Genomic DNA, 25488 nt, shown 5'->3' with positions numbered 1-25488 from the left:
AATGGGCTACACTTCACGTTTTGCATTGTAATGCGAATGTCTGCCAAGTCTGGCAAAGGAGCAATATTTGGTTTCCCAGTGGAAATCCGAACTTGAATTTAGATGAGATTAGATTAGCTTGTATTGACTCCATTGATAGAAATTTGTCTTGGGTTTTTGAAGACTAAAGCAGCCCATAGCCTCCCCATATACACACAACATATCCATACACATATGTGTCAAACTATGGTTACACCAGAACATGTCCACCAAAAATATATTGCTCCCTCCACCCCTGAAAAACCATGATGCCCTACGCTAAGATATTGCACATTCCTCCACCCCGATAAATAACATTGATGATCTCATTACTGTAACGACCTCTAAAGGTGGTATTATGGCTATGGCCCTGTGACACCTTTCGTGTAACACGTGCATAGACACGTACATTTATGCTCTGTCCTTCTCACATTTTGTTCCCGCCCGCTAAGTCTAACCACACTATGACCCCCTCCCATTGACCACCCACACAAAAAGCTATGGAGTTATGGAACAGATGAGAACTGGTTCTTTTGGTGCTCTCTCTCTCTCTCTCTCTCTCTCTCTCTCTCTCTGTCAATGTTACTCTTTCTTGGGGAGTAAATAACAAAACCATTCATGAATGTTTTAGCGAGGAGAATGCCCCCTCTCTGAAGTGTGTCAGAACCCGAGAGAATGAAAGGACACAGGCTGGAGCAAAGCTGGTATGAAAGAAGAGAAAATTGGAGAAGAGAGGGCACCGCACTCCTTTTACAGTACTCATTCATAAACTGAAATTTTAATAAGAAAATCCAGGTTAAAACACAGGTCATGAAAGTTGTCCCACAAAACTTTGGCAGATGTAATCTAGGAAAGGTTTTGGTTGGGTATGGTTATGTGGGAAAAGGCCACTTTAGTCTCTTGTCCAAAAAATACATGACAGAGCAGATAAAATGCAAAATCAGAAATAGTAGAAGTAACAAGAGTAATGTGGGTTGTCGAATGGAAACAATAGTGGTGCCATTTGACTCTTTTTACTATTCCCACATCATAAAAGCATCATAGATGAGTAGTATGAAAAAATACTTATAATGGAAATACTTTTTTCATACATATAGAAGTTATTGCTATTGTCTAAATGAAAATGTGATCAATAATTTGTACCATGGTTCAGCTGTTTTGAATTAAGGGGCTTTGGAGAGTTGAGTTTACAGGCATACTCTTTATGGGGCCATTACGCTATTACCCATTAATGGGAAGTAAAAAATAGAAAGGGCAGTGAGATAAATGAAAAAAAAAACTATTTAAAATGTTACAAGGAGGTGAGGAAACACAGCTGTGGGAGAGAGAGGAAAAAACAGAGAACCTTTTGGCTGTAGTTACAAACTTCCTTGTCATCATGTAACATTTTCTGGCATTTGCTCACAAATGCAAACATTTTTCACATAAAAGCACACTACTATACACACAGGATGATAATAAACAATGGGTTGACACCCAGTTTTTATTGTCATTGTCTTAGTGGTTTAGTTGGTTTCCTGTGCTTCAGCGCTGTTGGGGAGAGAATTAGACAGTCTCCTAAATATAAACTCATGGCGCTGTGTGACCTAGCCCTCGGGGTCTCTGACTCCCCACCCCAAAGACTTCTGAGAAGCTGACATCTAAACCTGACTTAATAAGTCTGTGAGGAGTTTAAAGTATTCTTGAAGCCGTAAAGAACGGAGCTAGTCTGTAGCCACTCATGATATATAATGGGACTGGTTCCAAACCCCAAAGCTGGTTAAGCCAAAGAAGTTTATCCATAAATACACAATTTAAATTATGATTCAATAAATGCTTCCAGATATTTACAGTATCAACTTGTCTAAAGTGTCATTATGTGTCTGTAAATCACAGACAATGTTTTGCTTGATTCAGGATATGTTACAGAAAATTGCTCTAGTTATACTTGTTTATTTGGTAAATTATTTTGGAATATTAGTAATTTAATTTCATAATGGGATTATTTGGCTGCACATAACACAGAAACTGTTTTAAGAATGGAAACAAAAGTTCAAAGTCATAGAAAGTTTCTGTAAAAGTATTGTTTAGCCCAGTCCAAAGCTGTGTCCCAGATTTATGTTCCTCTGTTGCCTTGGTGATCAATCATTAGTGGATCCACTGTAGGCCCTTCACTGACAGCACAATAACACCCGCCTGCTACCTCTGACCTTTTCTCACCTGCACAAGTTTATGTGTGGGAGAGAGAGCTGAAAACAGAGAGAAGCCGTCCTCCACATATAACATTTTTACTTTTGCTCCATAGAAATAGGAAATACTTACAGCTTTTCATATTGTAGAAAGTTCCTTCCTAATACCTGACATTAAGCAAGGTAGTTATACACACACACTCTCTCACACACACATGCACATTGATGAGTCACCTGGAAAAGCAAAAAGGAAAAATCCCTTCTGGTACTTAAATTACATGAACAGCATGCCTCTGTAATTTGTATATAATCTGTTAATTTAGAGGAAATAAGTAATTGCCCACAGATTGATACACTTGTTTTATGAACAGGAAGGTGTCATGGGGCTGTAGGGAAGCCATGACAGACAGACATGGTGACTGTACTTCACTTCTCCTCAAACCATATCCCTCTGTGAGAGAATGGAGACCAGCATCACCACATCCACCCACCATACACATACACACACGTCTCTGGTTTGTGAAAATTGTCTATGGGAGTAGTGTCCATGGCAACAGACCATTCAACAGAGACTACTGCGAAGTTATTAAAAGCTATTCATCTAGCAACAGATACTCTATGGGTATTGTGTGTGGATCTGTGTGTTTATATGTGTTTATGGAGCATTTGTGTTATTGGAGAGAAGCGGGATGTTTCCAAGCCACACCACAGTTAGTAACCTATACATGTTCTGACTGGTGTACCCTCTGGTTAAATATACAAAGGGGTTGACACCATGTGCACTCATAAAGCACGACAGTATCCTGTTTAACCTGCAACTTCAGAGCAACAACTTCCTTGATAAAGTTTTTCACAGTAATAACTCTCTGTTTGTAATGTTGTGCTACATAAAACATGCCTAGTTTTATTAAAAGAGATACAGACACTTTCATGCTGACAAGAAAGACAAACTGAAAGACAGGTGGATAGTCAAACGTGTGTGTGCTGGTAACAGGTGTCAGCTGCTGCCCTGCCGTATTTTACAAATTTTCTCTTTTAGCCTGTTATTGTTGTGGTAGGCGTGTCAAGAATCCTGCAAATATGACTTTTTGCCAGATGTTTTGGACCTACTTTTTCTTTCGCAACCTTTCCCTCCCTCCATTTCTTTTAGTAAAAAACAATTTTGCCAGCTTTTTTCCTATTTCAATCCCTCTCTTGTCACTACTATATTCTGTAACAATGAATTTGTGAGTTAAGAACGGAGAGTGCAGAAGAGCGAAGAAGGGAAAATTGAAAGTGAGAGAGAAAGAATGTGAGAGAGAGATAAGGGGCAGATGGAATGGATGCAAAGAATCAACAGTCCCATGTGAGATTGATAAAAATAAACTCTTTTAGCCTACATTCTCTCCGTCTTTCCCTCTTTTTCTTTCTCGACTGGAGGGCACAGAGAGTGTTATCTAAGTGCTCCCTAAGAAAAAGCAGAAACACGTCTTAACAATAACCCACATGTGGCTGCGCTGTATATGGGAACACTGATGTTTGGCCCTGGTTCAGTGGCTTCACTGACGTTTATCGTTCTCATGGCTGAGTGTATGATTGCACATTGACAAAACACAATGTATCACTGCGTCACTTAAAGTGTATCCAGTGACTGACTCTTCCATGCCTGAGGGAAAAAAACCCCACAAAGCTTCATCTGTAATGTGATTTGTTCAGTGTTAGGCAGAAACACCTCCTCAACTTCTCTCACATATTGCAGGCTGGTCAGCAAATTGCCCAAATTTGAGGTTTAATGTGATAGTTTTAGTTATCAATAAATATCTTTGTGTTTTTCAGGCAATTCTGAGCTCTCTGTTGAGTTACATAATTAGAGCAATATTCCCATGTTTCATCATACTGTGATGGTAACGTTCCCACATCTTGTTGAAATTAACATGTAGCCTAACAAAAGTAGTGGCTGAAGGTTTTAACTGCACTTCAGTTTGATCATTTTTTTGATTTTGATTTTTTTATATATACTTTGATCATATTGTGATTTGTACCAATACTGGATAATGTTCTTACAAATATTGTGATATTGATTTCAGACATATTGCCCAGCACTACATGACACTGTGCCTGGTTGTCAGCCAATAGCCATGGGCACTAGAGCTTGTGTAAGCAGATTAATTCAAACAAGGTGAATTTTATCTTCAGAATATCTCACTTTGAAGCCAGTACAGATGATGACTAAGTCAAATAAATACAAAGATTCCTCTCAGAGCTCCTGAAGAAACAAGTCAAACAACTGAGCGTTGCCAGATGAATCCTGAACATGCCTCAAGTTGGAGGGGAACAGATTACTCAGAACCTGAGAAAGCCTCCAAATGTCAGGAGTGTATAGAATACCTTAATTAATAATGAATTGATACTGTATGCACCACTAGAAACCCTACTCCGTTTCAAAAATTGTTAACATGCTTATTGGATTAAAAGTCTTTAAGAGAACTTCCCAACTCTCCAAAACTGATTAAAGTAAATTCACACCATGAAAACGAGGATAACACAAAACAAAAACAACTGAACGTATGACTACTAGAGGAAGAATTTAGAGTGGAACCAAGGAGTTTCTACTGTAGTTTCACTTTTCTTGGCTCTTTTCCATCTTGGTGTTCAAGAATGAGAATTTCACTGTGCTGCTGTGAATGTGTTGGCATGAATATGTGTGTGAGTGTGTGTGTGCAAATGTGTATGCGCTTATGTGCAAGCCGTTGGCTCTCTTCAGCAAAGGGGTGGACAGGTTGAGGAGAAGGAGTACTTTTGGCAGTACACCCACATCCTATAAAACTAAAGTACCCTCTCTTCTCTTCCCTGGACAGTAAACAACATGTGCTCTACTTCTTGTGGCCTATTAACTTGCAAACCATATGGATCTCTGTTTAGTCCCTGGAGGATCCACTTACCCTGGGGGTGTGAATTGATCTCATATCAGTTTATGTCAAAGTGTAACATATGTGAAATGACTCCATTTCTCTGGCTGCAGTGTACTGTAAATCCATGCCCCCCTCCCAACTCCCTCATCATCACCCAGTCACTTAGTTGTTGATACAGTTGGACCTTAGCTCATGTTTAGGCAGCCATGGGGTACCATTGTTATCTCTCCCCTTACTCCACTGCCCTTTTGCCCCTCGACCCTCGCTTTCAAAGATCTTTAGAAATCTCCTGGGGTTCAGTGGGGAGGTTGTGCGTGTGTGTGTGTGTCTACATCTGTGTGATGTGTATGTAGTGGATGGTTAGGGAAGTTTGTATGTTTCAGAGAGCCTAATTGTGTTCATTGAGGAGCTCATACTGCGGGGGAGCAGGCTGCTCGTCAAGCTCACACATTCGAGATAAACACTTCCCTGCTGTGTTCATGTGACTTACGTCTACAGTGGACTCAAAAACATATGTGTGGATGCCTGCACCCACACAGATTTTCTCAGTATTCTCAGTGAACTGTAGGGGTCAGAGTTCCTTCACCACACAGACCCATGTGTCACTGATCAGACTTTCCTTGCTCAGGACTGAACAACTTCTCAGGCTGTCTTGGCAGGTACTGTTCTGTAATTCACCACAGAAAATCATCAGATTTCCTTCTCTTCATGAGTAAATCTGAGTGTGATTCACCTATCACAGGGGTAATAAATAATTTATATGATAATATAAATGATTCATAGTGCAATAATCCCATGTCACTTGCCTAACGGGACCTACAGTGTATAATGTTTGATGAAATTCTACAGTATCATGTGAATAATATTTCCCCCACATTGCAGGCATGAAAATTATACCTGCCCACTGCCATTTCACTGGAACTCTTAAGCCAGGAATGGTGCCCAATATTATCCCCACCAGCCCAAATGTGAATTAGGTTTAGTGGAAATATTGAAAGTGGAGATGGCAGCCAAATAAGCAAGTTGGCGAGGCTGTTACCTGAAGGCCAGATTTCTAATAGAGATATCACTGCATGGGCGTGTTTCACCGATCTGACAGCATGTTGTTTTAAATGACTGATGCACTCACAGGTATCATTAGCTATCTACAGATGGTCACGTATTTATATGTGTGTGTGTGTGTGTGTGTGTGTGTGTGCGCGCATGCTTGTGTGTATAATTACGGATCTCCCAGTGCTGAGCGAGAAACATTTCTCTTTGGGAAAGCCATCTGCTGAAACAGACCTGCACCATTCATCCTGAGTATAATTACCATGCAGAAGAGAACGGAGTGGAAAAATGACATCCAGGAAAAAAAGAAAGGGAGAGAGGGATAAATGACGCTCAACTGCCAGGGAGTCCGTGGCTGGCACCACTTTTCATTGCAAAACTGACAACAGCAGTTGATCAAAACAGGGACAGAGAAACAGGAAGAGAGAGTGCATCACAGACAGACTTCTGTAATAAACAGTTGTACCATAGAGATAAAGTAGACAGGAGCACTTCATCTAATTTGGCAAGTGAAGTTACTGTCCTAAATACCTCTTCTTGGCATAATTATACATATAGTGAATTGTCAGTTATTATTCATTCTGATTTATTAGTCTCAGCCAATTGTTTTACTGAACTAGTTTAGTAACATTTTTAACACTACAATAAGGTTTCCAGCTCAACCAAATGCAATGGGACAGAAATATAATGGAAGCATCATCTGCATGACTGAATAAACATTAAACATTAAATGGGAACTTTCTTTTGAGGCATGCAGATGATCTTACAACATAAAACTGTTTTCATGATCAAAAAGGGATTGTAACTACCTGACTGAAACCATATAGAACAGAAATACATTATTCCGATAAACAACCAGAGCATATACCTGGAAGCTTGACAAGCCCTGTAAAGAACTGATTTGTTTACTGATATTTTTACAGATGCTTCACAATTACATGTAGGATCACGCAATTATTGCAACTTCAATAGACATTGCTTTTCTAGCAATCAATTCATTGTCACCCCATATGTGGTTTGGGAACATAAATCAAAAGGCAAGACTCTAAGACACATTCTCTACCTCAGACAAAATAATGTAGAGCTGAATCATTTTGAGATTTACCATTTATGACAGACGCAACAAATGCAAGAAACTCACCTTTATAGGAGAGTTTTAGTCGGGGGACGTTGTTCTTGGTCTGTTGGGCTCCGCTGCCCTCCGTCCTGAGCAGAAGCACCCCACACAGCAGCACAATGCTGCCCCAGAGAGAGCCCATGGTCCTGGGGCAATAGAGGCCGGAGAGATCCTTTAAATACACGCCTCCAGTGTGGTCACTCTCAGATCTGGTGCAATAGAAGAAACGCCGGTAGAAGAAATGTTCCTGTTGTCCACTGATTATGAATGAATACTGGTGAGTCAGTCCAGACTGGTTCTCAGCAGGTCTCGTCCCCTGCCAAATCAAAAACCCTTTCCTGTTCCAGGGGTCAAAAGCCAAAATTAGAGTCCAACTCCAGGCGAGACAAAACCTGCAAAGCAGAGTTGGGGGTTATGGGTCAATGTCACTGCAAGTGAGCCTCCCACTCCAGTAAGCCTGAGGTAAACTTGATCAAACTAAGCACAAATAAGAGATTGTCACCATATTAAGTGCTAGGAAGAGCGCGAGGGTCTGTGTATGACTGCCATAGTTTTCTGTCCCGGTACCTAACCAGCATGCTGCTCTGTTTAAACAGCCATCCACGTTGTCGCTGAGTCTCTACCTTTAGCTAAAAAGAGAAAAACAGGTCCAGTTTGCTTCAGCTGTTAATCCAGTCTGCTTGGTAAGCACAATCTGCACTGACTCTCTCTCTCTCCCCCTCTCACTTTGTTTTTCTGTCTACCTCTCTCTCCTAACACTGCTCTGGAGTAGTTCAGCCCCACTCAGCGCAGCTCTGCCCTGTCCCCACAGCGCAAGGCACACAGTGCAACTGAGAACAGCTGAGGCAGACAGCATAGTCAGAGTAAGAGAGAGAGAGAGCGAGAGTGAGAGAGAGAGAGAGCGAGAGATTAAGAAAAGAAGAGAGTGAGAGAGCAATGAAAGCATGAAAGGAAACAGTGAAAGCAAAAGTAGTAGGAGTTGGAAAGGTTAGGACAAGGCAAGAGGTTAGAAAGTGTATGACAACAAGAAAACACAAACAGAACATGAAAGTGGAACATTCAGGGTAACGTCTTTCTGAGTAAAAAGAAAAATAATAGTATTAAGTTTCCTATTCAATATAGATATAGAGACCGTAAAATACAATACACTATTTTTTATTACATTTTGCAACGTTTACAGATAATTACAAACATACATAACTAGTCCCCACGAGGTGTACAGTACACTGAATTTTTACAAATCAATCCATCATATTGTTTCCCACACATGACATTTTCTGTGTTAGATTTACCTTTAAGATAAACTTCTTTGCTGCACAGTTTTCCTTCACCCTCTCCTTCTTTGTGCACACAAGAGGTCTTTCAAAATTTGACATTTACAGTTTTTATGCATTACATTAGCCACTGGAGATCATTTTTAAGTCTGTTGAATTCCCCCCGTTGTTTCTTTCTCGTGTTGTTCCTTTTATCCATTTCTTCATTTTTTCTTAAGATATGCATAATACTGAAAAAATTCCATCCCATAATGATTTATTGCCCAGAAGACCAACTGTATCATAAATTCAGTTATACATAATTTATAATCTCACTTGTACTCAAATGTAATATGCTCTTAAATCAGTTCAAAAGGAGTCAGCCTCTTATGTGGTTAAAAGTCCACTACTTCTAGTTTACTGATATTAGATGTAAATCTGTTAAAATTCAATCAGATAAAGTTTTCCCCTGCTGGCTGAAGAAGCCAGACAGTGAGACTGCAAAGAAACTATACCACCTGCATGCTATTTAACTGGCTCCTTCTCAAAGCGAAACATCAGCAGTCTGGTTTACCTGAGTCTGATGGATTAGCGGTGGCGCTGGCACTACAGTGTTGTAGCTTGTGGTTTATACGGAACTATCTGGACAATGGAAAAATACATCTTGTCAGGAACATCTGTCTGGAGATGGCGCCACTTAAGTTTCAAACAAGCACATGGCTGAGCACAGAAGTTCCTAGAATGAAGTTATTTTCAAGCTTAACTAAATTTTCAAGCTAAACAGTCTCTCTTATGGGTGTGACAAATCTCATTCTGTGGAAAAACAAGAAAAGGTCTAGCACAGACCATGAGCAAAGAACATCATTCCCAGAATGGATTACAGCACCGTGAATTTACCAAATTTGGGTACTGACATGAACAAGTGTAGAAACTCTTATACTATGCACAAATCTCTATTAACAACAACAAATCTCTCTACAGATAGTTTAAACTGGTCTTGGTGGAAAACCTGCATGTGTCCCATAAAAATGATCCACATTAAACATAAATACAGTGTTCCACAAAACTTTACACACTCGGACTAACAATCTGAAATAGTCACTTAAGTATAAAGGCCGATTGATTGGGCATTTATTGGCTCCTCCATCATAGTCTGCAGGGGAGTTCCCTGTCTTTTTTCTTAGACCATCCCAAATGAGATGTCAATCTCACTCTAAACAGCAGGCCCTCAGTGAGCTGATTCCTTCTCGTGGTGAATGATAATGACTTTAGTGGCAATAGTGTGGTTAAGCCCTCTAACAGGCTGTATCCATCTGGATAAAGAGCCATCAGACAGTGGGAGGAGAGCTGAACTAATCCTGTAGTGAGTGGATGGGCCTCGCGGTTATGCTAATGTAAGCTGGCGCTTGGAGGTTCCAGGGAGAACACTGGAGACTATGGGGAACAAGTGTCATGCCACAGTCTCTGCTTCCCAAACAGACTGGATTAGGGGCTGGAACAGACAGATCCTTTGCTTTGCTGTGTGGGATTGGCAGTGTTGACGTACCAGTTCATTATTCCAAGGATCATGTAACACAATCTGCCATAACTAAGGCCAGACGGAGCGATTGTTTGAGGTGAATTAGGAGTGAATAGCCCACTTGAGAATGTAACTCCACACTTCTACTGGACATCCTCCTTGCACGTTGATAACTGCAAAGTGTTTTCAAGCATTTGATGTACAAGTGTGAAGTGGATAACAGCTAATATAGCTTCTTGTATCATGTCACATCAATAATGCCATCTGTGCTCTGAGTTGACGGACTGCCACTTATTTGATTCTCATCAAAAAAGCATATGCAGTCTTGACAGTTGGCTGTTAAATCCTCCCGGCCCCCTTCTAAAAGAGAAGAAAGGCAGCGGTGAGAATGTCCCAGTTTGTGACATAGACGAACATTCAGAGTTGCCAACTCAAGAGTCCTCCACTTCTCAATTGACCCTCTGGACCCTCTTAGTTCATATCTTATTACATGCACTTTTTTTTGTGTCTGTTTTGCCTTACAGATTCAAAATTGTCCAGCAGCCATTGCTTCATAGATTTGGTGAAAGAGTTGAGAGATGTGACTTTACTTAGTTCTATTGGTATGTTGTATATTGTCCATGTATGTTCTGCTCCATAGGCTAAACCTGACATCCCAAAGGTACTTTTTGGTGTTTTATAATCCCCCCTGGCAGGAGCTCTGGTAGAGGAATTATGATTTTGTTTGATAAAGCAGATGGGGGGCAGATTTGATTATGTTTTCCCACTGAAAGAGATATTTGGTTAAAGTTTTCCAATAATTAAATGAATTTGACTTTTTTTGCATTCTTCAATGCCTGCTTATGTCGTGTTTCTACTGATTGTAATGTGATTCTACCTGCCTGTGACCAGCTGGTAGGACAGTAGGTTATGTGTGAAAAGACCATGGCATTGATGTGCAACTTCGAGGCCTCTGGAGATCAATTGTTCATAATGTGTCTAAAATTTACCAAATTCAATTTGATTTTGTTCACAACTTTTTTTTTTAACTTGTTTAACGTGTTTTGAATGTGAGCTATGAATCTAATATTATGCCTAAATATTTAAACCTCTGCAGCTTGGCAGTCTCTTTAATTTGTTGAACAGTATCTTCCTTTGATTATCACCTCTCAGTCTAGGCACAAAAATAAACTGAATAACATTCATCCAATAAAAAGAGGGGCACGTCCTTGACTATGTGTGGGTTTTTACAGAGTCCACAGGGAGTTGTGCGTTTCAAGGAGGTGCCTCTTTCTGAAGCACCAATTCAGCCTCACGGTCTAAACTCTTCTATTCAGTAAGACAGAGGGCCCAGAGTACTCTGACCATCTCAGAGTGCAGCAACTCATGCGCAAGTGCGGTAGGAGAGGGGGGACTTCTTTAACTAGTAGAGAGGCAAGGTGCATTTGGATTTTGTGCTGATGAGGGGTGTGGAGTAAGAACAGCACTGGAGGATGCCCAGTGAAAGCTGGAGCCCCCCATCAGAGTTCACTCAGCCCTCCTTAAACAATACTTTCCCTACCTCACCATATCTCCTGCCCACACAAGTGCACCCCCAACCGTCAGATCTCTCCACACACAAGCTGCTTTCCTCTTCTGCCTCTCACTGAGCATCACCTCCCCCCACTCCACACTAGTACATACATTAACCCCCATCTGCTGCCAAGTCTCCCCATCCCTCTGCACCTATACCCCACACCAAAAGCTCTTTCCATCACTTTCTCCATTCCACTTTTTCTCTATTTCATCCTCTCTGACCTCCACCTACTCTCCGCAAGCCTGGGAACATAATCCCCCAAATGAGAGGATTTGGCTCAGCAAAATGGACCACAAGCCCAAGACAAGCAAATTAACCACATTTGCCGCCCACCTACCCTTTACAATACCAGCCTGCATAGTTCACTCCTGCATCCACCCACCCAGCTGTAGTTAAGCTTAGCTTCCCGACGGGCAGCACTGAGTGACTGCAACAGGCGACATGCAAGGAAAAAACTCACATCCAGAAAAAGTGCTTAAAAGAGCTAGCATCAGTTATATTATAGGTTTAAGTATGGAATAACCTCTTTTTAGAAAAATGATTTGTCACGCATTCATGTTCAATCTGCCTTCAGTTTCCTTGAGTGGAATAAATTGCCATAAGAGTATTCAAATACTATTGTATGACATTTAATTCTCATGCCGCAGACAGGATGAGATATACAGTACCATGCAGTGACGCAGTTTTCCCCGCTGCCATGGATATTAGGTTGCTGCATATGACATAAGTGATGTATTGGCACTGTGGTTATTATGGGCACAAAACACACATGCAAACACAAACACACAGTGATGGAAGCCAGCTGTGTGGGGCGGCAGGTCTTGGTATGAAGGGAAAAGGGAAAGGATCAGCTCAAGTCCTCACTAACTTACCCCTGGGGCGTCTGGGAGACAACATACAAGAGAAACATCAAATCTGACCACTGCTGAACACTAGTAGTACTATTTAGAACTTGGGACAGAGTCAAATCATACTTTAGTGCATCTGCCATCGCTGTCATCAAACAAAGTGTGGAAAAAACTCTTTTCCACTCCAACTCCTCTATGTAAGCAGACCCATGAGAGTATGGCATAAATAGGCAGAGTATGCTGTGCACTATTCATGACTGAATAAACCACATGCTGTTGGTGATTTACTCTTTCTCAATGAAAAATGGATGAAAAATACTGCAAAAACCTCAGGGCTATGAATAAATTACTGGGAACAGTGCATCATCTTCAACACCGAAGCAGCCACACCCTTATTGAGGCAACCAAAGGGTCCAATATGGCAAAACTGACAGTGTGCATTTTGTAAATTCATATAATAATGCAAGGAAAAAATACATTCTTTAATCACAACACAATTTGAAGAACAGTCGTACAGCTCTCTGAACTTTCACTAAAAATGAACAAGAATGCAAACTCCATTTTATTCACAGCATCGGAAGGGGCATTAACACAAAGAGCGTCTGTTTGAATGTGCTTCACTCTTTCACCAGCCACATGAATTTATCATCATCCATCAATATTTTAACCTTCAAGCTACCTGCTTCTCACCTCCACAGGGAACAACAAAAACACACAGACTCTCTCTGACTCACATGTAGCCACCCAGAGATTGCACGAACAAGGACAGGGGCTGTGGCAGCACCTTTCTCTACACCGTTCTCATTCTGTAGTCCCAGAATTAAAGGCGCAGAAAATAATCTTCAACTCATTCAAGTGTCTAACATTCAAGCGGTGTCTAAACGTAAGACATTCGTTCGCTGTGTGGTTGACGAGAAAGACACCATGAGGTGAAGAGCGCAGACTAGGAGAGAGTAGACAATATATGAAGACATTATGACATTTGTGAGCAGAGCGTTTGATGACTTCAGGTGAAGCCTAGAACCAGTGTTAGTGTAGTAGGATACTTTTCGTTTGCCTTCCTTCTTGGAGGTTAGAGTGCAGGGTCAGCTTCAGTACACTGTCCTGGCAGCTGGTAGCTTTTCAGGATTTTGCTCAGTATTTCAGTAGTGCAGATTGTTTAGGTTTCTGAAGATGTTCCCTTCATAGTGATCTGCTATCATGGTGAATCAGCTTCTCTTCTAAACTGTATTTGTCCCAACTGACCTTTTACAGTTGGGAGACACAAACCAGATACACAGTGCAGCTTAAGCCATGCACCATTTCTGTCTTAGTTATTTATTAATGTATTAACTGGAGAATAATATTAGTGCTATTGCTTCTTTAGAAAGAAACCATCACACTTGCTCTATGATCCTGTAGGACTTTTCCAAATATTCTTTCATAAACTGAGTTTGGACACTGTAAACTATTTTTCTTACTGAATGTCTTGCTGATGATTATCTGCACTGATCCTGACGGCACACAAAAACATTTCCTCGCTACAAAAAGTGCAAACGAATTTCAGACATATGCATGACTGACATTGTGGCTCGGTCTTAAAATATTTAGAAATTCAATGTTATCAACACAGCGAAGTCAGTGTTTTACTGCAAACTGAAAGTTTACAACAAATATACATTGTGGCTATGAGGCAACAGTAAGAACAGCACAACCGAGCCCACACTTGTTTTTTTTAGGCTATTTCACTCCATCATTAAATCCAAAACCCGTCACATAAATTGTATATTTTAGAAAGTTATTTAGAAGGTTTGTAAAACTGCAGCAGATTTACTGCACAAAAGTAATGAATCACTTGAGAATTAAGCACCTACATTTGCAAAGCTGATGTGTCAGAGCAGAGTCTCGCTTTCCAGGGAGGGAGAGAGAGTATAATGTTGGAGAAAGATCGGGAGAATGAGTTACAATGTGTGTTAGTCTCTGTTAGCATCGTGTGTGTGTTTGTGTGTGTATGTGTGTGTGTGTGGTGGAGACAGACAAGCTGAAACTCATCATTGATGCTGTTTATTGACTCAGCTCTGGATGACAGCAGTCTAGACATCACACAGCTCACTTCCTTCACACTATAACAAACCAAATTGACATGACCATACACTTCACTTTCTGTCTTTGTGTCACACTCCTGGTGGTTAACACAGCAAGCTCTATGTAGCTTGAGGTGTGAAGAGGAAAACTTCAGGAAAGAGGAGGAGAAAGAACCATAAAGCACTAAACCGTAGCCCAGCATGTAAGGGTATACCTTGTGGAAGTAGACATAACAATAACTTCTTCTAGGCAAACATGTGACCGACTCAAGTCTCCTTTTTCCCCTCAGTGCGGGCAGTGCCAATGGCAAAGTACTTAGCAAGACACACAGGAGCTACTGTTTCTCCATTTTCAAGATGTTCCAACTTGCTGATACACTATTCTTAGTACAGAGGCACTGTTCCCTGCCAACTCATACAGTCTAGAAATAATAATCAACATTCAATATTTTCTAAGGATGAGGAACAAAAATGTAATTGTTACGAGGGAACTGCTTTCACTCTCTGACTGTCATTTTACATCAATAGCCAACATGACAGCCAAAGTCAGTGACCACTCACAATTGCTGACAATTGCTGTGGTATGCTGGGGCTTATTGGGGGTCAAAGGTTAGACTTCATTAAAAACCAATACTGGAGACTTGGGATTATTCCCCTGCTGAGTCTTTGATCAGAAAAGAAGGGGCCCAGCTAAGAGCCAGTGTCACCCTGGGTTAAGCCTAGCCTCTAAGCCTGAAGCTCCAGTAGTCTGACAACAATGTCTCTCGTCAGTGAAGTCAGAACAGAATTAAATTTGTACAAATTACCATATGATATAATCCTGTTAGATCCATTAGAAAAGTTCAGTGTGATGACATGATTTGTCTGTTCCCTTCAAAATGATCTATATCTACATATAATCAGAAACATATAGGTGATTCTGATAACCTGTATAGTTATTGTTTGGTCAAATTTAGGCAAACACCTGTGATCCACAAGTTGGATACTCTTTTTATATATATTTGTCTAAATAAATGCAGTTAAACTGTGATAAAAAAGATCCTTAGGGCAAACCATTATGTAAGCAATTATTTATGCTTGAATGTTCCTGTACCTTGTTTGCTGTTCTTTCTTAAAGACTGTTGAATGTCCTTGTCATGCTCCTTAGTGCATTTTAATCAAATCACTTTTCTTGCCACTGCTGACCCCTAAATGCGCACATCAGCAGTGCCAGCTGAGCCCATAAACATTGTGCGTTCTGACATTTAACAATGGATTAACTGACCTTGTCAATCTCAGGGGAGTCTGGGGGAAGGAGGGGCTTGATCGATTGATCTGGGGCTTCTCTTTAAATGGGGCTTCTGGTGTTAAGATGAGGTCAAACAGAAGGGATCCATGAGCCTCCATCCTTCCACCCAGATTTATACCTTCAATCAGAACCTTGACTCTGACGTAAACCCAATAATTCCCATTTAGCCTTGGACTGTTCTGTCCTTACTGAGTTCAATCTACCTACTCTAAGTCATTGAAGGCCACAAAAGGTGGCGGGAGGGCGGAGATGGATAACAAAAAAATGAGACGGAAAAATAAAAAAAACAAGACAAAGTAAAAGTTGAAAAAGGAGAGAAAAACTTGATACAAGACCACTGGCTTCCATTGATAAGAAAGGAGCAGAGGGCCCTATCATTCATTATGTTGACGTTTTTGACGAAGGAGAATAAAGCGTGTCTACAAATGAACATCAGTCAACACTGAGTTCACTCTATGTCATTATTTGCCTGTTGCATGGTTGAAGGCTCCATCGACGCTCTTAACACGAAGAGAAAAGCTTTTTTTCTCATGTCAGTTGCTGCTTTGACAGCAATGAGACTGAAGTGCTCCGGCTGATGTGTTCTGTCTGTCCTCCCTTTCTTGTTCACACCTCTCCTGTACAGATCCTGCCTTGTGTATGTCTTTCTATACTCATCCACACAGCTTCCTCTAGCTCCAGCAAGAGACTCACTTTGCCAAGGCCCCAGGGAGGCTGGTAAAACAGCACCAATTCCACACTAATTAGTCAAGAGGAAATTGCACCTCATTTTAGCTTATTGCTGGACACGTAGCACAAATGTGACACAACATGTCTTTCATCCTGTCCAGTCAGCCCAGGTTTTGACTCTAACTCTACAATACCATAGTACATTCCTATCTGCATTTCTTTCCAGAATAAAAGAAGCTACATATTTTTCGCCAGAATCAAGCATTTGCATTTTTTCCAAGTAAGACTAACAACTCCACCCTTCATTCCACCACTGGCCTCCCATATTTTCCCTCATCCCTCAGGTACGTCTTTGGACACACGTTATTTGACTTCTGCTGCAGTCTGCCAGGTGCAGCCATATAATTTTAACAAGATTCTTAACATCCGCCTCATAAATAATCTTGTGGCAAGTAGCATTTAGGATTAATGTTCCACCTGTATAGCAATGAGCCCAATATTTCATTGATGTAAACACTTCACAGCCTACCTGAGTTTTAGCGGATCAAATTTCATGTCCCATGAAAAGCATTTATCAAAAAGAGTGACCCGCAGACAAAAACAAGTCATCATGAAAGGGTAGTGTGTTTAGTTTCACTGGTAAGTAGAAAGCCTGCATTCCTGTAAGCTAATATAAGGCACTCACTAACCACGAAGACTTCCAAATAAGGTTGGTAGAACCACTACAACCTGCAGAAAGAGAAGGGGTTATTATTGTATGACCCCCTTAGCTGGAGTATCGATAACTGCTGGGCTTGTCATGGTTGAGTGAGGTAGGCTGTTACCTGGAGGGAAGACAGAAACAACACACATCCATCTCCATCTCTGATTACACCACTGGTAGCATGCACTCCACAGTGAAGTAACGTCAATATTAGGCAAGCAAATCTGGCTAAGAGCAAAGAGAAATGCAGAAATGATTAGAGAAGAGAGGAGAGGAGAAGAGAAGAGAGAAGAAGCTTGCAGCATCCTCTTTTGTGAAAATATGTGGGGAAAATGGTCCAGCTGTCCAATTAAGCAAAAGCTTCAACCCAGAAACTCATGCCCAGGAAGGAACCCTTGGCCCTGCTTTCAGTACCGAGTGTATCACGCCACATTAGTCAGACACCATTCTCTGCCAAGGCATCAAACACAAAACACAGACGCCGCTCTCCAAGTCTAAAATCTCGTTTATCCACCCTTCCTCTCCCTAATCCCTTTACCTCATCCTCATCCAAGCCTCATGTTCTTCTGCTTGGGTGCCTCATCATGTTGCCCATAGATGTATGGTCTTAAGTGACCCGTGGGTGAATAAAGATGAAGGCAAGCACTGTTACAGTGAGCGGACACATTCTGGTAATGCTGCTGATTGCAGACAAAAACAAACAAAGGAACTCGGTAAACCATCCCGACATGCACAGTCATTCTATTTCTGTCTTTGGCCTCTTGACCTCTACGTTGAATGGCTCTGCCCCGCTGCCCGTGATCCCACAGGGTTAGATTGCCCAACCTGCCATCTCCAATCATACCACATTTTATGTCTCCATCCAATTGGGAAACATTATATAAATGCGTCATTGTGTTTTCATAATTATGGTGGATGCATTGAATATGACCACTCTGAGTGTTGTAAACATGGGTTTAAATGACTGTTAATGAGGGCTTAGTTTTCTAATCTAGGTCTGCATAGCGTTCACTGTTTCAAGTTTCCGCTACTTACTGCAGCTATAAAGCCATCTGTATGTGAATAACCACTCTGTATAAAACATGGCAGTCTCTCCACTGTTAATGATGTGCTTTATTTTGGAGATGCATTACAAACTAGCCCCGTGCCAAACCTCATACCGCTACTGAATATTTTGCCTTGTTTGTTTAAAACAATCAAATTGAGTGGAAAAAGGACACACTGAACTTCACCACTCTGAATATGTAACAAAGCATAATTGAGAACACAATGTTAGCTACATTGTTAAATTGAGTAATTAACCAAAGCCACAGCAGTGTATTATCATGCTTGGCTCCCTCACTCTCTGGTATGTGGTCTGCCACGCTGCTGCATTATATATTGTCTTGTGATGGGAGTTAGCAATATACAGAAGAAGCAGCTCAACTCCAATTCAATATTATTTTGAAAGTAGAGCTCATGGGATATATAAGCCCATATTACACCACAGAACAATAATAATATTATGAACAAAACATGCAAGCCTTTTTTATTTATATTTCCAATTTGTAATATTTCTTTATGCCACAGCCTTCACATGGGGTTTCTGTTCCTTTTTTCTTTGTTAACACTGTCTGACTTGTACTAGACTAGAAATTGAGATATCATGGTGCCTTTGGAGGTATATGCTCAGCAACCTTTTGACTGCTGTCACTCTCACTTGCACAGATGAACTTATCACAGCCTGGGCTCCACCCTGTACTCCAGCAATGCAAGGGGGAGAAGTGGAAATGAATGGCACACTTAAAGAATCCTCTCGAAGTAAAGTGAAACTCACCTCAGGACATCAGGGTCACTATTGCACTCTGCACTAGATAGTCTGTCACCTTCCCTTCGTAAACAAGATAGAGGAAAAATGAACAGGCCGCAGGCTCCTTTTCCTACAGTGTTAACTGGAGGCATCCCCATCACTCTCCCACAGGTCAATAAATATTATCATCCGAGCATGTCATATTCATTTGGTAACTGCAATCAATTGGTCCCACTGCTGTTGTCTCACATACTGCTGAAAACATGAAATTTCAGAAATGCAAGCTTGAACATATTTCATTGGCCAACACAGTGCATTGCCAAATGGCATCACATTGTGTTGAAAGAAAAGCTGAGCCAGGTTCAACTTTTTTTCCTAAACTTTCTTTTTATGGAAGCCATGTGCATTGGACCCCAACACTGAGCCAATGCAGTAGTCTCAGTAAAATTAATAAGAAGGCTGTTTTCTCACACAGTGCTGGTTGGTCTTATCCTGTAATTGTTGCAACTATTACTGCTTGCACACTGTAAAAGTGTTACTCAAACAGCAGTGCTCAGTGTGCCAGATCATTCAGCTTTATGCTAAAAAAGGAATAATACTGGAACAATGTTATAGTACAAAATACAAATACAGCAAGGAAGAATACACACTAATGAGTATTAAGAGGTTTGGGTTGTTTAGTAACAGCAGTTTCAGGCGTCTGCTTTATAGCTTTTATACATTATGTAGCTAAAGCAACAAGCTGAATGCTTGTTTTTTTCAGGCCTGTAAGACACTGTTACAGAATAAAAACAGTGATGATGATCTGTAAAAGTACTGCGGTAAGCTAAAGAAAATTAACTTTCCTATTCTCTGCTAATGTCAAGTCTGAAGATAAACCAGTTGGGAGACACTTTAATGTCTAATTTCCAGGCGGCATTCTGCAGTAAAAGCAGATAAGTGTGATAACAGAGAAGCAGTAGATAATGTGTTAATCGGTGTAACAGACATGTCGATTCATCATGTCTTAATTAGTATTGCCTTCATTAACTTTATCTTAATAATGCTCTGCTAAAATTAATGAGTCATTTAGCTAATTAGGCTATCTGTGTGTGTGTGTGTGTGTGTGTGTGTGTGTAGTTCTGTGCCTTGGAGCAACTTTAGCAAATGCCAAATAATCACTTAAGTTAATTTAATAAGGCTTTGTCCTTCAATGACAAAGGCTGACTTTTATTCAGAATAGCAGTCTAACCACAGAGGGTTTCCTGGAATGTATGTTTTGTGAGTGTGTGTGTGAGAGCATGTGCAGGCATGTCTTCACGTGTCAGTTAATGTGTGCACTATGTGGTGTGACAGGGGTGTCATAGGAAATATGGATGAACACGTCTGGAGGTAAAAAAGGGTCATTAATATTTTGAGTGTGTGAAAATGATGTTGACAAATAATTTTACAGCCTGTAGTGGGCTGCTATTGTGAGAATATCTATCTATCTATCTATCTATCTATCTATCTATCTATCTATCTATCTATCTATCTATCTAACTATCTATCTATCTATCTATCTATCTATCTATCTATCTATCTATCTATCTATCTATCTATCTATCTATCTATCTATTATATCTGCTCTGTTAAACATGCCCAAACACCATGTTCCCCCGTGCTGCCTGCGCCCAGAGAAAAGGGAAAATCTGATACTTTGTCACAGTTTGCAAACAGAAGCATCCGGTGGGTCAAAGGGGTTCACCTAATGGGTCAGCTAGCATGAACTATCAGAGCACCAATCTGTGTCAGCAACAAGAGGGCTCTGGGAAGGAAGGATGGTGTGTGGCTGAGATGAAAAGAGCTGAGCGCTGGAACAAGGGAATTTTAAAAAGCGCATGCAGATTGAAACAGGGACCAAGTAATCCTAAAAGGGAGGATTGAGATGGATAAATGGGAAAAGTGAAAAGAGAGCAGATGGAGGTTCAAGAAAACAGGAGCTACGTACAATAGGAGCTCAGACCTACTCCAGTTTTGCAAAATACATGAAACAAATACCTCCCTGGAAATTTGCAGAAGCACATGTTTGCACTAAATCCAGCTGACTTTAAACCATTACTTTGAAGATGACAGGCAGCTGAAAAAAAGAACTTGTTACCCACTATTTTGAGATAAGTTTGGAGTGACTTGGGGGAAATCTGAGCTGGTGTGAAGGGGGTAGTTTTTCCAAGATAACCTGGGAGATGGGAACTGACAGCGGGTCAGAGATTTGGACACAGATAAGATACGTTATCACATTGATGTCACCTCAAAGGAGGATTTTGTTTCAACAATAACAAATCTATCAAATGAGTCACAATATAACAGGAAAAACACCTGTGTTGTTGCAAAGAAAATCGACAAATGACGGGCCATCGTCTCAGCCATCTTTCAGTCCTAACAATTGCAATTTATGGAAAATATCCCAAACTGGGATATTTTCAGGAAAGCTGTCTACAAAAGCAGTAACTGATCCATACATAGCTCATTGTATAAGAGTTTATCAGAAGAGATGAAGATCAATATTGGCCTCATATATTAACCTCTTGAAGTTCAGCAATAAGGAGGTGGTCAAACTCAACAACTAACTTTATCTTATATATAAGCAACAGTACGCATCATTATATTGACAAATTCAGCATCAGTGCTCTTGCAATTTTTCACCATCGAACCATCAAGGTAATGTTCTGCTGCACCACACAGCAAGCTATTGAGCTAGACGTAAGCTAATTAAACTTTGCCGCAAATATTGTTTTTTTTTAAGCTGATACTTGTGGTAGATGTATAGTTCTCAAGCATAACGACAAAAATGTTTGAGCTTTGAGAAATTTAAACTAAGCTGGGGTCCTTTATCACTTACAAGTTTCCATGTTTATTTGAGGGCATCTTTAATAAATTCTAACAGTTTATAGGTTATAACCACATGAAACAACATCAATAGTAATCAAATATAGAAACCATTTAATTGTTCTATTAAAGGCAGTGCTGCGTATACCAAAGAAAACTTTCATATATCCAGAGCTTAAGATACAGTATAGCCAACAGGGGATTTGTTAATTTAGGGATGAGCCACTGGGAGCATGGGAGCCCCTCTGCCCCCACATAATAGGAAAATTACTACAGGCAACAGTGTGTCTCCTCTTGTTCTTCCGTGACTACATGCTGCTACTTGTCACTTGGATCATGATCAGGTGACACTTCTGTTTAGAGTAAATAGGCTGCAATATAGTATATTATTACGTTTTTATCATATATATTTTAGAGGATATCCAAAATGAAACTGACACAAGGGTGTGACTCAGAGAAAGATTTGATTTAATTTGATTTGAATTGAAAATGTTTTTCAGAACAGATGGCCATGTCATTGTTAAACTATCCAGTCCTGATTTGTAAGCATCAATTAATCATTGGTTTTATGCCCTGAAAACATTTACATTTACATTCATCCACTTTTGATTTTAAATGTACTTTTTGCACATCTCCATTGAAAATACTTAATTTACTTAAGTTTATACTTAATCAGCCCCTAACAAAGCTGCTTACATGGGGAATGGCATCTCCCCTCATTTCGCCTACTGACTATAGGACAGTATAAGAAAACTGTCTACCTCCTTTAGAAACTACTCAGCAGACTGTTGACATTGGACTGATTCTGTCTGGATCCTTAACAAAGACTCATTGGGGAGAAATATTTAACTGCCAGCAATTTTTTAAAAGGAATTTCTGTTTCATAATGAATCCACAATAACTACTCAGGATTTGCTGTTCACGCCAGTGACAGACTGTGGTGGGAGTAAACTAGTAGCACATTTCTTTTGAGTTATCTTAAGGCTCAATTAGCCCTCTGCATATTGACCCTAAAACAGTGTATGAAGAGGGTGTAATGAGAGGAAATAACATAAGTGACTCCATGCTTTCTGCCGCCCTGAAACAAGGTCTAAGTATGCTGATTGTCTTATGCTGTACAGATTGTGAAGCCCCTTGAGGCAAATATGTGATTTGTGGTGTTGGGATATAAAATCAACTTGACCTGACATTCCCAGTTGTGTCGTCAACCGCTTCACTTCAAAATGCAGCACTAGTGTACTGATGTTATTTTAAAATGGAGTCACACAGACTTTTAAAACTTCTTATGGCCTTCTCACAGTGTGATCTGAGAAATTTCAAAGCACAACAGGATTTCTTTGACTGAACTTGTGCTCAAAGGCGGTTTATCCTGCTTGAGATGTGTTTTTGCATATTTCATATTCAAACCTTCTGCTGTTTTCCCTTAGAAACCATTCACATTTGGCAGGATTCTGGTTGAGCAGTAGCAGAATAGTTATGCTAACCCCTCTTAACCTCACCTCCATGTGGTAACAGTCAGCTACACTTAATGAGAGGTATTCTGTTGCATTGTGCCCAGAGAAACAAAAACCATGTGCATGGCTCAGGCTTTGCAACAGCTGACCATGTGAGGAGAAAAAATTAGACTAAATGTCAGGAGACAATGCATTTTCAGTTCTAGCTGGCCCAAATATAATGCTTAGACAGAGATTCAGCACTCTGTGTATCCCAGAAAGCAGGCTGCACTAGAGATGGGACGATACTGGGATGATACTGACATTTGCTTTGATTTAATAATGTAACAGAAAATGTGAGTAATTTGTCACTCCCTCTGTGTTGTTTCTCTGTTTTTCTTACATTCTTGGATTTAGTTTGTAATGATGTTTAAGATAGGGAGTGGTCTTGAGAGTACTAGTCTGTTCTCCCTGTCTCTCTCTCCTGAGACAGGGCAGCTGTCCACTGTGTGTCTCCCTAATGGTGTGTGCATCTGTGTGTATGTGTTACAGTATTTGGACCAGTCTGAGCCACTGTCAGCACCTTAACTAGTCCCCACAGTGCAGCATGGCAGTAAATAAGCTTTCACGCCTTTCAGCCTCCCACTTAAGAGAACATATCCCTGTACATAGCTTTTAATTAGAGACTTAAAAGATCAGTGTAAACACACACAGAAGTGAGGAATAACATCCCTTAGAGTACCGCACAATTTGCGGTACTCTCTGACTAACTTTTGACAGCATACATCATCAGTACACCCCAAGGGCTGATTTTCTTGACCATGAATTCTCTGTCTCATTGATGTGGATATTTAGGAGTTTGGTTAACCTATCTCGTGGGGGCTGATGGTTATGTAAATATAAACTGCACTGAGTCAAGTTTGGGGTATTTTTATGCTTCATCATGTTATAGAAGCAGAATATCTCATCTAAAAAACTCAACAGAAACTTAAAGATGCAGTAACTTGAACATAGATATAACATGGTTATATTACATGATTACCATAGTTAATCATGTAATATCTGATGGAATTATGATTGCCTTAAGTTCTAAAATAAATACTGCAAATTTGAAACATGGCTCCCCAGAAACCCACAAAATCAATGGTATGTGAAATGTAAAACAAGTGTCACATGGAAAAGATTTCCTAGAGCGTCACACCTTAATAAAACACAACGACTGCGAGTGTTTTCCTCTGCTGAAAATCCCTGTTTAACTTCAAGCCAGTATGCTAATTATGAGGCTCTACAGACTCAATAAAAGCCTTGAGTTTATTACTGAACATTGGACACTTCATAATTCCATGAACTGGGCTGCCATCATAAATCACACACACACACACACACACACAGATGTTCTCCTAGTTACTACTCTGATGTGATGTACACACACAAAAAAAAACGCCAGGTTGTGTTATGAGATGACAAGATGAAATGTGGGATTATGTGTTATGTTATGTTATCACATGGCACACCAGCCCCCCAGGGTGAATATTCAGGTTCAGTCTCCATGTCCGTTACTCAGCCCAACAACACTAACAAACTGTGATTGAGACTCATTTTATTGCCATGACAAAAGATGCAATCATTGAACTCCTTACCCTGACAGCGTGATATCAGCGATGACAAGACAATAGATCTCTCTGTGAATAACTCATGGTCGTCCTGTCTCTTGTCCAGGATAGACATATCAAATCTCCTGTAATAACACTGTAAGAATGCAGCTGAAACAAACAAAAAGGTGTGCACTTACAATTTCAATCCAGATCGATGTTTTTATAGTCCTGTGAAATCTGAAAGAGTGTCTCTGAGTGCATGAGAGAGAGACTGTGGATGAGTGTGTTTTGAGTCCACCCTTGTAGTAGTGTTGGGGGTTGGAGTAACAGCAGATGAGTTTAAGTGGGCAGTAATATCAGTCCTCGCTACATCACTCTACCATCTGCCAACTACTGATCATTAGCATTTCTCTTTCTCTCTCTTTCTCTCTCTCCCTCTGTCTTTCAGACATAAATACACTTGTGCTTACATGTGTGTACACACACAGTTCCTTCCTTGGTTACTGCTCTGATGTGAAAAATCATACTGTTGTGTGAAAGTGTTGATGTGTCTCAAAGAATCACCTGGGAGAAGAGTGGTGACGTCAGCCGTTCTCTGAGGAGGGCGGGCAGGTGGGGTGGGTTGGCATTGGGCATGCCCGCCTGCTGCCTGCCTCTGTGGGGAATCTGGGAGTATACAGTA

At 40.5% G+C, this 25488-nt stretch overlaps 1 protein-coding gene across 2 annotated transcripts in view; it reads right to left on the bottom strand.

The window, feature by feature from the left end:
* Positions 1–25062, bottom strand: part of sema3ab (sema domain, immunoglobulin domain (Ig), short basic domain, secreted, (semaphorin) 3Ab) — a 40524-nt gene extending 15462 nt beyond the window's left edge. Inside the window, exons 1-2 of one of the 2 annotated variants that reach the window (XM_070831204.1) lie at positions 25004–25062; positions 7269–7636 (exon numbers count right to left, since the gene is read on the bottom strand). In XM_070831204.1, the coding sequence (XP_070687305.1) occupies positions 7269–7386 (118 nt within the window). In that variant the 5' untranslated portion in view covers positions 7387–7636; positions 25004–25062. Of the gene's footprint in view, positions 1–7268; positions 7637–7746; positions 8044–25003 lie in introns of those variants that run through there. The other variant, XM_070831203.1, reaches the window with a different exon arrangement.
* Between the last annotated feature and the right edge of the window lie 426 nt (positions 25063–25488).

The sequence above is a fragment of the Pempheris klunzingeri genome, chromosome 5 (genome assembly GCF_042242105.1).
Source record: "Pempheris klunzingeri isolate RE-2024b chromosome 5, fPemKlu1.hap1, whole genome shotgun sequence".
Classification (NCBI taxonomy): domain Eukaryota; kingdom Metazoa; phylum Chordata; class Actinopteri; order Acropomatiformes; family Pempheridae; genus Pempheris; species Pempheris klunzingeri.
Note: the sequence above shows the minus strand (reverse complement) of the source record. Positions and strands in the feature narration are given on the sequence as shown.